This window comes from Diabrotica undecimpunctata, chromosome 8 (assembly GCF_040954645.1).
Source record: "Diabrotica undecimpunctata isolate CICGRU chromosome 8, icDiaUnde3, whole genome shotgun sequence".
NCBI classification, from domain to species: domain Eukaryota; kingdom Metazoa; phylum Arthropoda; class Insecta; order Coleoptera; family Chrysomelidae; genus Diabrotica; species Diabrotica undecimpunctata.
In genome coordinates this window covers 72,476,807-72,495,141 of record NC_092810.1, presented here as the reverse complement: position 1 = coordinate 72,495,141, position 18,335 = coordinate 72,476,807, and the positions used below count along the sequence as shown (strand labels likewise).

The window sequence follows — 18,335 nt, the reverse complement described above, 5'->3', positions numbered from 1 at the left end:
TTATCAGACCAATAGTATGTTATGGATGCGAAACACGGGTGATGATAGAAGACACAAAACGAAAGCTAGAAGTCGCCGAACCTGGAGAAGATCGGCGCGGGACCGGCAAGTTTGGTGGCATAGTTCGGAGGAGGCCAAGTCTAGATTTGAAGAGAGAGAGAGGGAGAGAGAGAGAGGGAGAGAGAGAGAGAGAGACATATGTGTAATCTAAGCGGTTCAAGAACAGTGAATAAAAAAGGCTTGTTTCCACCTCTTTTTTTTGTATTTATTGCTATTTCGCAGCAACGGTAATAAATTAAAACATTTGTAACCAGCCCTATATTATAGAAAATTTAATTATTCGTCTTATTAATCGTTTAATTAGTCGTTATTTTATTTCAAATAATAAATAAATAATAATAATAATTTTATTTCGTTATTGCTCCAAAATGAATTGTTTTAACGTTATAAGTAAGGAAAGTAGAAAAAAAAATGTGTTTTTAGTAATTTTTAAATATTTTAATTTTTTTAATATTGTTCCCGACCTATTTGAGAGGGAAGATAAGTTGATTAATATGGTCTAGCAAGTGTGTTAAATATTCTATATTTAGTGGAAAGCTTTTACCTTATTCGTATATCGTAAATTCATATTTTTATTATTTTTAATTGTTTTCATCAATTTTTGTGTTCTTAGAGAATTATTTGTGTTGTATTTGATCTGTATTTCTCGAATTATAACCTTTGCAGTTGATATTGTTCTAAAACTGGTTCCTTGTAGTATTTCTATCTTTGAAGCATCGACAGCTTTTAATAATAAATTGTCGGGAAAATCCACGAATCTAGATTTTCAGTCTTCGGACTTCCAAGATCACTACAATATCAACACTATAAAATAGACTACAGCCGTCCCTATGTTATTATGTTAGTATTATACCCTCGTTGGCATAAATATTTTCTTGTGACAGTTTTCGATCCAGACTCAATTTCTGCCTTAGTTCGGCATCATGTTCAGGTCATAGAATAAATTTTGGAAATTCCAGAAACCATTAAATCAAAAAACTGTTGTACAAGCTGAACCTTTCAATCATAAGGAATATTTGTCAGCGTTTATCTGAACAATTTCGGAAAATAAAAAATCAGGATTGGGATCACGAAACCGAAATTTGTGCTCGCAGTATTTATCTTTTTAGATTTTCTGAAATATATCCATATTCTGAGAATCTGTTACAAGATCTGAAAAACAAAAACTTCAGACACCGGTTACAGCGATAAAAAAATTCGCCAAGTTTAAATCATATATTCAGAAAATGAGGAAAGTGACGGATTAGTGACTGCATCGACAAATTCAATAGTTGAAGTAACATAGGATTAGAGGAACAATAAGACAAATACCTACCAAAGAATATATTATGAAATTTTTGACCCAATATTTTAGTGAAATTTTTAAGTTATGATTCTTAAATATTTTAGATTCGATACAATTTATTGCATTTGTAGAACATTTTCCTGATCAATTTTCCTCATTTTTTAAAAATATCTACTTATGAAACATTTTAAAGCGAAGCTTCTATACTGGCGTTGTATTACTTTTTTATAATAAAATGTTGAGGCGAGCGTCACGGAACTAGCGCCACGAGTATGCGCCACGGGTAGCATCATGACATAGGGGTTCTTTACATCGATTCACTAATCTTGACAAATTAATTTCTAGTCATTATATATTTTATCTAAGCAGGTTTAAATTAAAAACTGTATGAAAAATAACTAACAAAATACAGACATTAAATGAGAAGTGAAAAATTTATAGCATAATCTGTCAATAAAAGATTCGATTTTTCGATTCGATACTTCTCATTATAAAATAATTTCATATAAATACAATTAATTATTTTTAAACACTCTATTTACTTTATATAATTAAATTTACTATCAAATGATATTTATTTATATTTTATTATTAATTTAATAGTTCATCTGAATTTGACAGGTCTGTCGGAAGTGAACCACTTACGCTTTGTTAATACGTTAGCAAGTGGTATTAGGAGCAAAAATAAATAAATCATGAAATTATTTTATCCAATTTTAAAAATATTATTTAAATTTAAAAAAACACACAAAACATAGTATGTAGCTTTGTGCTAGTTTACTGTGCCGCCTAGTACCACTTTTTATGTTGATCGCTTAAAAATACGTAATTTATAGAGTTTTTTTCGATATGAAAAAGAGCTGTATTTCACGATTATTATCTTATATCTTTTTTGTGGTCGATTTTTCTTTTCATATCTTACCTGTCGGGGAAATGAGAGTTAGAACGTATTTACAAAATTCTCAAAAGTAAGATAGTTTATCAGCTTTACTATTAATATTATTGTAAGTGCATTGTTAGAAAATATAATATCCTCACCAAGCTTTGAAGATGCTGTGATGAATATTTTTGGTGGACAGAACAAAAATCCAAGAATGACTAAACTAGACTATAGATTTTCCTCCAAAATATAAATTTTTGGTGGCTACCAAACTTAATGTGTTATATTTAGTAATAATATTTATACTACTCAGACTATTACTTGTTCTCAGATTTTATTGCATTCCTTACTTATTTTTTTCACCCTGCTACCCTGTGCATTTACGAATTTTACACTGTCGTGTATTATATGTAAATCAAATATATTAATTCACTTCATAGTCATATTGAATTTACAAAGAAACAAAACACAATCAATTCATAATTTTTTTAGATTTAAAAATTATCAGACTTAAAAACATACATGACTTCTCCAAATTTCATAAATCTACCCATACTGACACAATAGCAGAACATAAAAGGGCTTTCAATAATAGAAAAACAGATTCCATATACGCACTTCACCTTCTAGATCATAATCATTCTTTTAATGACGAATTTAAAATTCTTCACATTCAAAATAAAGGCCTTAAGCTATCCTTGTTAGAATCTATGGAAATTAACAAATTAAAAAACACAGATATAATTCTGAATGACCAACTTGAGACAAACAGTTCTCCCCTCCTCAACCTATTTCATTAAATACTATAAAGTGTAAAAGCATACCAAAAATAGATCACTTGAGAAAGACAATCAGCCGAAACAGCTGTAGTGTTAAGATTTTATAATAAATGTTGTGGAAGTTTTGAAAACAAAGTTTTCAGTGTTTTATTGTTACTTACAATATATAACTTAATATATAATTTATTTGTATAATTATAATAATATATAATTTATAAATTTATATTTAGTATACGTATACTATATAACATATAAGACACAATTTCTATTAAAGACTCACTTACAACTCAGTCTGAAAAAACAGGATTAAAGATAAAAAATTAGACTTTTTATAAATTTCGTATTGAGCGGAAATATAACTATTGACAATAATATCATACAACAAACAGATACTAACAAATATCTGGGATACGAGATCAAAATAGGCAGAGCCAATCAAAGACATAAAATACAAAAACGAATATGACTGAAATGGCCAGCATTTGGTAAGCTAAGCCATATTCTAAGAAGTTTAATTCCCATGTGTCTCAAGCGCAAGGTTTATAGTCAATGTGTTTTGCCCATACAAACTTATGGAGCAGAGACTTTAACACAAACACAAAGATTCGCAAATAAACTTAGATCATGGCAGACAACGGGCCATGGAACGTGCCATTCTAGGCGTCCGCGTTCGAAGGCAAACGTCACGCGTTCAAGTCGTCATCAAAAGAATCACGACGCCAAAGTGGAACTGAGTACGTAACGAAAACACAAGATGGAAGGTGAACAAGGCGAATCATGGATTAGAAGCCTAGAAACGATAAAAAAAGCCGAGATCGATCACCGACTAGATAAGCTGACATCGTGAAAAGAGTAACGGAGAGAACATTAGAAGAGACTGAGGGAGGCCTATGTCCAGCAATGGCCGCGATTGACTAAATGATGAACCTATCAACTTTAAATTTTATTTTGATCTTTATCTTTATTATGGATAATTAAATCAAAAAGAAAATTCTTTCTTTTAATAAAATGAGAGCAGCTTATTTTTTTACTGTCTGTTTGTTTCAAAGCTATTAATGCGTCTGTTTATTAAACGCTATACTAACAGTTCCATATAAAATATATTAAATATTTTCATTTCTAAAGTTTTTAAAGTAAGATTCATGTTAAGTTTTTTGAACATTGGTGATTTTGGTATACAAATAAACTGTTTTGGTAGATTCTAATACTATCACTGACATTATTTTTGGTTTGGTTTTTGTCAGATTATTTAGTATTATTAGATATACATTTGCAATATGTTTAATTTTTAATAGGAGATAGTTATATTGTTCAAAACTTCTTTAATATCATCTTATTTGCGCTAATAACATAAAAGATTGATGCGCTATGGTATTTTTACACAATATATACTTATACCTTATTAAATTATATATAATATTATCTTATTAAATTCATCATAAATGACAGTCCATTGCAATAAAATTATTAATATACAGTTTACAGCACTGATGTATTTTTATTATTAATAAACATTTTTTATTCGAAAACTTTTTGGTTAAAATATTAATTTCATAGTGTTAAGAACTCCCAATGAGTTGGTTTTTATGTGTTCTATGTTTTCTATTGAAATATTATAAAAAGAACAAAAGGATTTCTTAAAAATCAACAGCGCTTAAGAAACGGTATGTGAAAAATTATGTATTCTTTTAAGACCGACATATCAAAAATATTAACCAGAAATACTTCAGTCAAGAAATTTATCTCTATCTATATACTCATAATATTGAATATCTATTTGAACATATATGTATATATATATATATATATGTATATATATATATATATTTATATATATATATATATATATATTATATATATATATATATATATATATATATATATATATATATATATATATATATGTATTTGTATATTTATGATACTTACGTTACGTTATCCCCATTAGGGTTTTTGTTAACATCTTCACCGGGAGTAAGCATGTTCATGACACAAAGGTAATAAATTGGCACCTAAAATTGCGGAAAGTTCACAAGATCACAGTATTTTTTTACGAAAACATAGTTTTTTTTTAACTAATTGAAATTTTCACAATATCGACAGAAATAAGATACCTATTTGTTTGGTCTATCTCTTTCCAAGGATTTTAACAACTGCACTATGTTGTTTATAAACAAACGCAATAACAGAGCTATCATAAGAAATATTATCGCGACTTGATTCGGTATATCGACCACAATATTTTAGAAATAGTTATAACTGATATCTACGAGAATCACGGCAAGGATCTTTTAAGTTAAATCTAGTTAGGTACACGGTGAGACTTACATGTATCTGTAGCATATAGGGGCTACTGGTAAATACTCCAATTTATCTATTAAAGTCAATTAGCAAGTAAAACGTAGGTGAGACTTATGACTGTACTTGGTCGGTTTATACGCTTTTGTACATTTCTTTATACGGGGATAATCAAGTTTTAAATTCATGTTATATTTCGCTGAAATTTTAACTAATCAGTAAATTATATTAATTGAATCATTAGTACATTGATTTCTGGACTTATTATGGAAGAAGTCTGGAATTATTTCTTTTTAACTTTCCTTTCGTAACTATCAATTCACCATTATCAGATTAAGTTATGCTCCTTAAGTTAAAGGAAAAACAAAGATGAAAATAAAATTATAAGATTTTACCAATAAATGTTATGAACGTTATGGAAAATGTGAATGTAAAAATCTTAAAAACGCAGTAGTGACTGGCAGTCAACAAAACTTAATAGCTGATAAAAAAGAAAAACATATTACTGCTGACGTTTTGGAAATAATCTAATAGAGAAGCAAAAACAAAAAAAAATGTACTAATATTCAAAAAGATAAATAAAAATATTAAAAGAAAAAACAACGACAATACAGAGAATTCTGTATATAAAGAATACAGAGTATAGAGAATATAGAGTAAATACTCATAACCAATCAATGTACAATGATAAGAACTGTACTTTTATATCAAACGTTAAACAACAGCTAACTCCTTAGTTGAAGTACATAAACTTTTCTATGAAAAAATCTTTTCATTCAAAAAGAACCTCAAATTTTACAGAAAAAATAAATACACCGATTTATGCGAGGAAGTACAACATCCAATAAAACAAATAAAGGAGGCAAAGCCAGCGACCAAGTGATGAGCTCCCAATTATTCAACTTCTAAAATTAAGACGTCATTAATGTTATAGTGATTATTAAATAGATATATGGGTATTAAAATAATAAAAGATGTCGTAATATGTCTATGTTCGTAACATTTTCGAAAAAATCAAACGACAAGGACTTTTATAATCATCGAATTACTCATTACTCATCATTCGAATTACTGTTATAATAGGTCACAATATAAAAGTTTATATAAGAGTGATTTATAAAAGATACTAGCAAATAAAATAACTAACTATGTAGGAATCTCCCAAGCACAACAACGTTTCCGCCCAAACAGATCCACGATAGATGCAATATTCATACTACGCCAACTGATAGAGCTTTACCTTGTCAAATGCATGTTTCGTAGATGCATTTGACAAGGTAAAGCTTGTAAAACGGTCTCAACAAGTATCATATAAACCTAGTAAGATAACTACCTTGGTCGACAGCAATGATCGCAAGTGCAATAGCAATCAAGATGTAATCGCAATAAATACCAATACTAGGGAGGAAGTTACAATTTCCACAGATTACAGATATAGAACTGAGCAGGTGAGATAGTCCTTTCCGAAATTGAAAACAATATTAAAAACATTTTCTGTAAACTCAAAATTACAAAAAAAGAACCGAAATTGTTAATACTATCAAGAAAAGAAAACTAGAATATTTTGGACACGTTATGAGAAATACTGTAGTTAATAATCGAAGGCAGAATTGAAGATAAACGTAGACGAGGTACAGAAAGAACCTTGCAGCTCAAGAATCAGCGTCAGTGATAAGGAGTTAGCACCAGATCTCTATTCTAAGCAGCAGTAGACAAAATCAAGATCATGCAATTAGTTATACAAAAAATGTGAAGAAGACGTGGGATTCAGAGCGACCAATTTGGGTTTAGAGCCATAATAGAAACAAGAGGGCTTTGTTTTCCCTACAAGTATCGTTGCAGAAGTATTACGACCAACAAAAGGATGTTTTCCTATGCTTTGTCGATTTCTAAATAGCATTTGATCGCGTAAATCATAAGAAAATGTTAAGTTCTTTACAGAACATTAACTTAGACGCCAAAGTGCCACAATTAGGATCGACAATCAAACATCCAGAAATATTAATATAAGTAAAGGAGTAAGGCAGGATTGTGTATTGTCCAAACTGCTTTTTAAAAAAAGCCTTGGAAAACCTTTCTTTTGCATAGAAATTAATGGAGAACAAATTTCTAATATAATATATGCAGATATATGCAGATCTAACACTATCCTGTAGAATGATACATACACGAATTTACAGAAAGTCTTAGACCAACTTAATAATGCTTGTCGAGAGTTTCAAGTGTCAAGATAATGAAAAGGCTCAGAATATTCCTTTATCTATAATGATAAGTGGGAAGATATAGGAAAAGGTAAACCTGTAAATACCTTGGCTGCAGGATTAACTTCAAGCTTGACCCAAAAAAAGAAATTTAAACGAGAATTGCTTAAGCTAGAGACAGTTTCTTTAAGATGCCTGATCTACTCTGCGATACACATATCGATATCAAACTAAGATTGAAATTTAAAAATGTTTTGTTTTTTCTGTTGTTCTCTATGGAATCTAAACGTGGGTTCTCAAGATAAAGAGTCTAAATAAGATAGAGACATTTGATGTTAAATGTGACATTTAAAATAAGAAAAACCAGTTATTTGGGTTATTTGCTACATAACGAAATATACTACATTCTTAACTGATCATTAAGGGTAACATAGAGGGGAAACGGGGTACTGAAAGAAACAAATTGTTCTGGCTGCGTAGTATTAGAAACTGGATAAGACAGAGAACTAGAACTAAGACAGAGGTATGTTTGCTACCAAAGCCACTAAGCTCCAATGATAGAGACGGCATATGAAGAAGAATAATGCAATTGGTTGTCAACGTTATAGGAGAACGTGAAACTTGAAGAAGAAGAAGGCAACTTAATATTAATATTAAAATAAGAATAAGAACAGAATAGAGTCTAATAAGAGAACGTGAAGTCTTATCCGGCATAAGGTAAGGAGATAGACAGCGTTAGCCTATACCTAATGATTTCTACTCGAAATTTCGGATTAGCCATGGGCTCCTCCTTGTTTCCATTATTAGCAGATATATTTATGTAGGATTTCGAACAAAACACTGTACGCAAACAAGACAAACAACTCACAGTATGGTGGAAATAGGTTGATGATATATTCTCTATTTGGCCTCACCGAGTAGAAGTATTTAATAAATTTCTGATGGATATCAACAATAAAGAAGAATCAATCAAATTCGCAATGGAAAAATAAAATTCCAATCAATTCACTTCTTTTTCTGGAAGTGTTAATCACAAAAGATAATACAGGATATGCAACCAAAGTTTACAGAAAACCAACTCACACCAACAGATATTTAAGTTACCACTCAAAGAACAACGTAAAAATCAACAAGGGAATTATCAAATCATTATATGATAGAACCCAAAATACCTGCTCTAATGAAAATGCATTTCAGGAAGAAAAAAACCTGCTAACAAAGGTTTTAACAAAAAATGATTACCCATTGATATTTATAAACAAGGAATTTCATAAGATTAAAGAAATAAAATAACAAAACACCACAAGTAATCCAGAAATAATCACAAGAATAGATTCAAAGATGACAACAATACCATATGTAAAACAATACTTAAAACGACCAACACACGGCGATATATCCTATTCAAAACCAAATCTAATGACACACAAGAGAGATCAAACAACTGCATCTATAAAATATTCTCGTAATGCAACAGTATCTTTGTGGGAGAAACTCAAGATCATTAAGTGTCAGGATCAACGAGCATGAAATATATCAAAAATAGAGACTTCGACAAATCACAGATATGCAAACAAGCGACAATGAGTATAGCGTACAACGGAAATATGCATCAATAATCATGAAAGAAATCGATATGAAAAAGAAAAAAATCAAAGAAGAAGAAGAAGAAGAAATTTTTACACTTAATAAAGAAAAATGTGTAGCAAAACCATCAGTAGAATGTAGCAGACTTTGGTTGCCAATATTAAAAGATAAAGTCAGCAAACAGAATATACCAACATTAGGGGATTAATATACAATTATACATCATACATATATAAACATATAATACATAAACACAATATATAAACGCATAATACACAAACAAACAATAACTAAACACAATAGCCATATTTGATATCCTGAGGGTACAAACACCATCCTCAGATTTTTTCAACTAAGAGCATGGCTATTGCCCACAAGATCGGGGCTAAGTCAGTTTTGAAAATCATAATCCGCTTAATAACTTGTTGCTATACTTTTTCGTATAATTTTTAAAATAATCTTTTTTGAAAACGATTTCCAGATTGAAAATCTAAACGTCAACCGTAGTAGTTAGAAATGTAATTTTCATTATATTTAATTGTGGCTTAATCCCATGTAAACATAATATTTAACTTTTAGGGGGTGTAAAAATAATATATAATATATAAATATTTGTGTAACTATATTATCAAAACGCAAATTCAGTTACCAGAAATAAAAACAGGCATTGAAATAGCAAGGTCAGCATAGTGAATGAAATCTAAAAAAAATATAGGCAATTAAGAGGTCATGTTATCGGCATCTGCTAGAAATAGTATAGACTGATAGATGTACAAATTTAAAAACTGCATAATAAAATTTAGAAATATGAAGAAATAATTAACACCCACAAAAAGAAAATAACACTAAAAACTTTGTAAATATTATAGAACTACGTAGGTATTCGGCGTTACAAAACATAGTGGAAGATAAAAAAAACGGGTGTGGCAGTCCAGTGGGACTGCCGGTAGAAGTTGTACTTCTATACACGCGTTCGCCATTACAAATTTATATGGGAGTCAATCTGCACAATCATTACATATGTAATGCTATAAGAGAGAGCAAAAAGAGAAACAGAATTAGGTATATAGGTATATGGTGCATCATTTGCTGTATATAAACAACATTTGACCTGTAATAGGAGTATAGTAAATGAAGGATTGAATCAATATTTTGATGAGAATGATTATTTTTATTTTCATATATGTATGAAAGAAGTTGAATGCAAAAAAATATTTTTACACATACTCTGCAGTAAAATTCATTGTTTATTTTGGTATTAATATAAAAATACAATACAATACACTTCAACATAATTCAATATAATAATACAATACAAATTAAAATGCAATATTCATAAGTATTTAAAAATGACAATATACATAACTTACTTACGCGTATGTTTAATTTACCATGATAATAATATTAATAAAATAAAAATATTTTTTCGTGATACAACTGTCAATTTGTCTGACATTGACAGATACAAAATTTAATTATTGTTTGTTGTATATATAAGTACGCATTTAAACTTTCTTGAGATATTTACAAATTTATAATTTAACATGCCTAACGAGGCTCAAGAAAAATCTGAACAGAATGGAAAAATAATAATAATAAATAATAAATTTAATATTAATAAATATTAAATATATTTACAAAAGGAACATTTTTATTCTCAAGAGAGAAAGAGAGAGAAAATATATATTTTGTCTCTCTCTTACCTATATCTTACATATGTAATGATTTTGCCGATTCACTCCTGTACAAATTTCCCACGTCGAACTCGCGTATAGAAGTATAACTTCAATAAGAATTAGAAGTATTAAATGAAGAAAAATATCTTCTTGGTTGAAGAAGAAGAAGGAAAAAAAATAAAAGAGGTGGAATTTAATCTGTGACCATAAATAAGTAAGGCAGAGATTAAGCTATTAAAGCAAAGAAAATTTCCAGAGAAATATTGAGATATGCTACTCGTAAAGTGGTATATCTCAATATTCTGGATATTATATGCGCCACTTTTTTGTAAATGGGCACTACGATGTTTTCCTTCTATCTTTTTGGTATTTAATCTTCTTGCCAAATGAACATTATCAGCTGGTGTATCTAGCGATGTAGTGCTTTTCCCCTATATATCTGCTGGTCCCATTATGTGGTACTTCATCGGTTCCAAGAGATTTGTGGTTTTTAAGTTTGTTTAAAGCCTTCTGTATTTCTTTACATCACGGTTCTTTGAACGTTTTATCCACTGTAATGTAAATAACTTCTTTGTGCAATTCTGTTTGTATTATATTTACAAGAATCTCAACAAATATTTTGTCCGTATTTTCATAAGATTTTCATCATTACGTATCAAATGGTCTTCGTTTTTCCTTAGTATTTGAAATATAGGTGGTCCTGAAATTTCCTTTCTCTGTGGAGATTGCTCTATAGAATTCTTTAAAACCAAGCTAAGTCGATTTCTTTCTATTCTTCAAATTTTTATTGTTCAAGGTTTCTTTTCTTTATTCTTATTAGTTTGCTTGTTTCTTTTCGAAAGTCGTTATATTTCTTTCAACTTTCAGTTGCTTGTTATTGTAACCATATCTTCTTTATTATATGTCTTTTGTAGGTAAACCATCTATTCCTCTGAGGCTCCTTACGTCTAGGATGTGGTTTCCATGCCCAGCATCTACAATGATATGATTAATTTGGTTTAGAATGACGTGATAGTTTGTAACTTAAGTCTGCTTAAGAATGTCTTTATGTGAAAATATGGTTGAATTTATTAACATTCTATTACTTGCTGTTATTTCTATGTCTTTGACCATTGTCATTAGATATACTGTGGAGACTATGCTTGTAGGCTGATTGTAAGCTAGGTTCTTTTGCCTATTTTGGCATTTAAGTCTCCACATAGCATTTGCATGTCCTGTTGGTGATCATATCTATTACTCTGTCTAAAGTGTCATAGAAATCCTCCCCGGTGTCTTCATCTTTGTTTTGCGTTGGTGCGTGTGCTGAAATAATCGATAAGTTGTACCATAGTACATTATTAAGTTAGTCATCTCTGACCACAACGTCCCTTCCAAATTCATATTTTTCTTTGTTGTTACCGTTAAACAAAATGATAGATTTACTTATTTTTATATTTCCACTGTCCGATCATCGTAATTCTTTAACTCTTGTTATGTCCATTCCTATGTTTTCCTATGTTGTTGTATGGCATTTATGACTACCCCATGTGAGCTTTGGATGTTCCAGGTTACAATACTCCTAATCTTTTTGCATTGCTTTATTTGTTTTCTCTAAATTTTTCCGTCCGACTCCGGGTCGAAGTCGCAGTTTTCGTAACTAGGTTCTTTTTCTAAAGGTAAGTAGTTAGTCCTCTGCTCATCACTTAACCTAGAGGACTAAAATTTAGGCGATCTGTTCCGGTTTTAAGCTACCGGAAGCTCGTCTTTTACCCTCTCTTATAAGCTACATGATGCATATCCATTATACGCTATGTACCCATTAGCTACGCGATTATTTATATAGTCTTTAAGGATATAAAGAGCCTGGAATGGAGACCTAGACACGATGCTTATCGTAATCGATGACGTCCTCCAACAAGGTGGTCAGATGACATTCAGCACAACTGGATTCAGGGTGCTCAAGATAGAATGCATTGGAATTATTTACGGGAGGCCTATGTCCAGCAGTGGACTCAAAACGGCTGATAATGAAGGACATAAGAGTAGGATTCAGTAGATTATATTTATAGAATCTCAAATCCTTAGAAAACCGTAGGCTTTCTCAAAGTTTTAGTGTAATGTAAGCATCGGCAACTTATATTACCTTCAAGACACATTACCAATATTTAACTACAGTAACAAACATTTACACACCCATTATCCATGATATGAGATGAGAAGGAATAAAACAATTGCTAACCAGGGACGAACCCTTCTAACCCGAATCCTCTATATATTGTGTTATGCCATAGGAGAATATTAAATTACTTTCGTTAATGTCCTGGGTAATGGGATATTCACTTCATGCCTTCTTATTCTTTTATATGTTGTGTGTTTTTCTTTGCTGAGCTTTCGCTTTGGATCAAGTCCTCTACAAAGGCTCGACGCGAATGAATGTGTTTTACTTTGTACTGAGTTTTGTACTTAGAATGTAAATTTTAATCATCTATCTAGTGTGACATTATTTTGCTTCGTTTTTTTTTTAATGTCATAGACCAGGTGTCAATCAGCCAGTCACAACATGACTAGTATATCAAACATAAAAGTATGATAACTGTAAAATCCATAAAATACCAATAACGAAGACTTGCATTATATAATTTAAGAACTGAAATTAAAATAAGGTACTAAGTTAAATTATAACTTTTTTCAACATCATCAGTGCGTTTAAACAAACATTCTACATTTTATACTTCACAATACATTTCATTGTATTCTCTGCTTTTTTATTTTATTTATTACTTATTTTTATTTGTATATTAACAGCCATATAACAACAAGATGATGAGTTCCACATCAAACTCGTGTTTGCTTGTAGCTTACCAATAGCTGCCTTGCTACGGACTATTCAAAAGTTCCTCACCACATTTATATATATATATATATATATATATATATATATATATATATATATATATATATATATATATCGAGAAAAGGAGTACGACCGTCAATCCAATATAAACTAAGGTACACTCGAAGAGTGGTGGGTTTATCGGTCAAAGTGGAGAAATAAAAGACAAAGACGATGGCTACTTCATCTATTTATTGAAGACGTTTCGCTTTCTGCTCAGAAAGCATCATCAGTTCATCTAAAAAGAACAATATGAAACCAAACATCCATAGAGAAGTTATAACCAAAGTGTGTTACCTTACAAAGACATGTAGCAGTCAGTGATGTAAAAAATATGAAAAAGCTTACAAAGCTGGACATTCAGAGTTAACGTTGTATATAACAATTAATTGAAACTAGGTAAAGTTTGCAATTTGACAAAATTAGCACAGCAAAAGAACATGTGATAAAAATACATGTATATATAAAAAAATTTTTATAAAAACTTAGTAAAAAACATTAAGGTTTATTTTAAAGTGTAAAGAACTAGAAAGATCATTAGATTGCACTTCCAACAAATTTATTTAAAAATTATATTTTAATTTTAACTTTAGGTAACATTATAAGTTATTAAAGATTAATAGTAATAAAGAAAAAAATGAAGTTACCAGTCTTTAGCTTACTGAGGCTCGTTGGTAAATGAATTTAAAGGTTTGACACCCACGCACAACAACGTGAGTAGAAGTGGCCTTGAAGTCACAATGACATAAACAGCAAGGCAAGCTACCAACCTCTATGTATTAAGGCGGTATATTCAAAGAATGTGATAAATTTGGTTGACAACTTGTCGTTAAAAAACCAAGCAGTGAAAGGAAAAGGTGGTTAAGATCACCATTTAACCCTACAGTGATTGATCTGTCAACAAAGAACAAAGCAAGAGAAGTCAATCCAATATATCATATATTGTAATATTATGACGTCACTAGTTAGCCAGCTAACAGGTGAAGATTAATAAAAATTTCCACAGTCCAAAGGTTCAAACATTAAGGACCATAATGAAAAGGATTCTATGAATCAGATTCAATTTAAAGTTTTATCAAACAAGTTCATCAAAAAGAACAATTACTTAATTATGTAAAAGTGTTATTGACAATTATTAATAAAAAGTAAGTTGCTAAATCTTAATTAAAGAAGGAATAATTTATTTATATTTTATTTTTATTTTTATTTAAATTTATTATAAGAAAATGTGATAAAGAAAACCCCAAAATGGGACAAAATTTTAGTAAACAACATATCAAGCCTAATTCTGTAAAATTAATGCATGATAAATTTGGCTCAAATTACTAATGTCCGTTCTCTTATTAAGAGTATTAGGATGTTTTAATATTGCACACATTTCTAAAAACTGTCTTTTAACGAGATTGCGTTCAGTGCCAAGAATTTTAACTTCATTAAAGTTTACTTCATGCTTAGTGTTAATGGCATGTTGGGCAAGAGCACAAGTATGCTTAGATAAATTGATATCACTGCGGTGTGTCGTCAGACGCCCTCTCAGTGATCTCCCAGTCTGACCGATGTAACATGAGTCACACTCAGCACAAGGTATATGATATATTACATTCACTTGTTCCAGAAGGGACAGAGGTGTTTTAGTTTTAGAGAACAAATTCCTGACAGTCTTAGCATTCTTATATTCTCTCTAAAACTAAAACACCTCTGTCCCTTCTGGAACAAGTGAATGTAATATATCATATACCTTGTGCTGAGTGTGACTCATGTTACATCGGTCAGACTGGGAGATCACTGAGAGGGCGTCTGACGACACACCGCAGTGATATCAATTTATCTAAGCATACTTGTGCTCTTGCCCAACATGCCATTAACACTAAGCATGAAGTAAACTTTAATGAAGTTAAAATTCTTGGCACTGAACGCAATCTCGTTAAAAGACAGTTTTTAGAAATGTGTGCAATATTAAAACATCCTAATACTCTTAATAAGAGAACGGACATTAGTAATTTGAGCCAAATTTATCATGCATTAATTTTACAGAATTAGGCTTGATATGTTGTTTACTAAAATTTTGTCCCATTTTGGGGTTTTCTTTATCACATTTTCTTATAATAAATTTAAATAAAAATAAAAATAAAATATAAATAAATTATTCCTTCTTTAATTAAGATTTAGCAACTTACTTTTTATTAATAATTGTCAATAACACTTTTACATAATTAAGTAATTGTTCTTTTTGATGAACTTGTTTGATAAAACTTTAAATTGAATCTGATTCATAGAATCCTTTTCATTATGGTCCTTAATGTTTGAACCTTTGGACTGTGGAAATTTTTATTAATCTTCACCTGTTAGCTGGCTAACTAGTGACGTCATAATATTACAATATATGATATATTGGATTGACTTCTCTTGCTTTGTTCTTTGTTGACAGATCAATCACTGTAGGGTTAAATGGTGATCTTAACCACCTTTTCCTTTCACTGCTTGGTTTTTTAACGACAAGTTGTCAACCAAATTTATCACATTCTTTGAATATACCGCCTTAATACATAGAGGTTGGTAGCTTGCCTTGCTGTTTATGTCATTGTGACTTCAAGGCCACTTCTACTCACGTTGTTGTGCGTGGGTGTCAAACCTTTAAATTCATTTACCAACGAGCCTCAGTAAGCTAAAGACTGGTAACTTCATTTTTTTCTTTATTACTATTAATCTTTAATAACTTATAATGTTACCTAAAGTTAAAATTAAAATATAATTTTTAAATAAATTTGTTGGAAGTGCAATCTAATGATCTTTCTAGTTCTTTACACTTTAAAATAAACCTTAATGTTTTTTACTAAGTTTTTATAAAAATTTTTTTATATATACATGTATTTTTATCACATGTTCTTTTGCTGTGCTAATTTTGTCAAATTGCAAACTTTACCTAGTTTCAATTAATTGTTATATACAACGTTAACTCTGAATGTCCAGCTTTGTAAGCTTTTTCATATTTTTTACATCACTGACTGCTACATGTCTTTGTAAGGTAACACACTTTGGTTATAACTTCTCTATGGATGTTTGGTTTCATATTGTTCTTTTTAGATGAACTGATGATGCTTTCTGAGCCGAAAGCGAAACGTCTTCAATAAATAGATGAAGTAGCCATCGTCTTTGTCTTTTATTTCTCCACTTTGACCGATAAACCCACCACTCTTCGAGTGTACCTTAGTTTATATATATATATATATATATATATATATATATATATATATATATATATATATACGAGTAGAAAAGAAATTTAATCTTAGCAGATAAGTTAAATAGTAAACTCTTAAATATTGGGGAAATCTGCAAGAAAGACTCTAATGAGTATCAATTGTTTCGCCGAACGTTTTCGCCAAAGAAAATTAATTTGGCTTCTTCAGGGCTAAAAGAGAATAAATTATAATTAGCTACCATATATTATCTATTAAAAACATTATTGATCTTACCGTAACTTAGAATTGTAGAGTCAGAATATTAAAAAAAACTTTGCTAGTAACATAATGGTGTTTTTTGTTACTGTCTGCAAAAAACAGTTTTTTTAACGTTGGAAATGTATGGTAGCTTTGAACTTAAAACGCAAAGGTTTACCCAAGGTTAATCGAAAAACCCAATGTAACTACATTTAAAATTAGGACATATTCAAAGATACGAAGATTTAGATATTTAAAACGGACATTTGGCTTCATTTAGAGATGTTTCTCCAATGAAGACAAACAAAAACAAAGCACTGATTTATTGCAATCTATGCAAACGATGCGACTCGAAACCGAAAATTTAAGGGGCATATTATGTTAACCAAATTCCACTCCCTGTAAAGGTTTTAGACACAATTATAAACTTCTTCGAGGGTTGTTGAATAATTAGTGGGATGGGTGGATTTGTATGCCGGAAATATTTGATATTTTTTTTAATGTTTTTTTTTATTATGTAAAACTTGAAAATATGGGGTGATTGTTTTATTAGTTTAAAGGGAAAATAAGCCACATTTTAACTAAAGAAATAATTGGTAGTATTTATTTCGTAAGATGAGAGAGTGGTAAATCTGGCTCAAATTGTCGATGTCGGTTCTTTTGTTTATTGCAGATGGGTTCTTGAGGATCTCACACATTTCAATAAAGGAGCGTTTCTGATGGTTATTTTGTTTCGCCAGTATTTTGATATTTGTGAAGTCAATGTGATGTTTGGTGAAAATTGCGTGTTATGCAAGGGCACAAGAGGGTTTGGAAAGTCTAATATCACTTTTACGTGAAGTTATACGCTCTAGAAGTGACCAGCTGGTCTGGCTAATGTAGCAGGAGTTGCATTCAGAACAGGGTATCTGATAGACAACATTAGTGTGCTCTAACGAGCTTGGTGGGGTTTTAGAATTAGAGAATAACTTTCCAACGGTTTTGGTATTTTTTAGGGATATTTTGACGGGTAAGTTTTTAAATAGTTAGTAAGCTTGTTCGTAATTTGTGGGAATAGGGAAGAGAAGCATATTTTGTGGCTGGTTCTGGGGATAACGGGAAATTGTTCGTCTGTATGCTATTGGATATGAAGGCTAGTATTGCACCGTTAGGTGCTTCCGAAATAGAGTGACCGTAGCTTTTTGAGAACAGATATCTGTTGGTGATGGACATGGGGTAAGAGTTATCAATGAGAATGGATTTGAGTAAATTCAAAGA

The 18,335-nt window shown here is 30.4% G+C and overlaps 2 protein-coding genes across 3 annotated transcripts in view; one reads left to right on the top strand and one right to left on the bottom strand.

Annotated features, from left to right (window-relative positions):
• Nucleotides 1-5,113, bottom strand: part of LOC140447689 (serine/threonine-protein kinase OSR1-like) — a 186,302-nt gene extending 181,189 nt beyond the window's left edge. The window contains exon 1 of the mRNA XM_072540486.1: nucleotides 4,934-5,113. Coding sequence (XP_072396587.1) covers nucleotides 4,934-4,992 — 59 coding nt within the window. The 5' untranslated portion in view covers nucleotides 4,993-5,113. The remainder of the gene's footprint in view (nucleotides 1-4,933) is intronic.
• Nucleotides 1-18,335, top strand: part of LOC140447690 (uncharacterized) — a 93,376-nt gene that overhangs the window by 38,193 nt on the left and 36,848 nt on the right. The window lies entirely within an intron of this gene.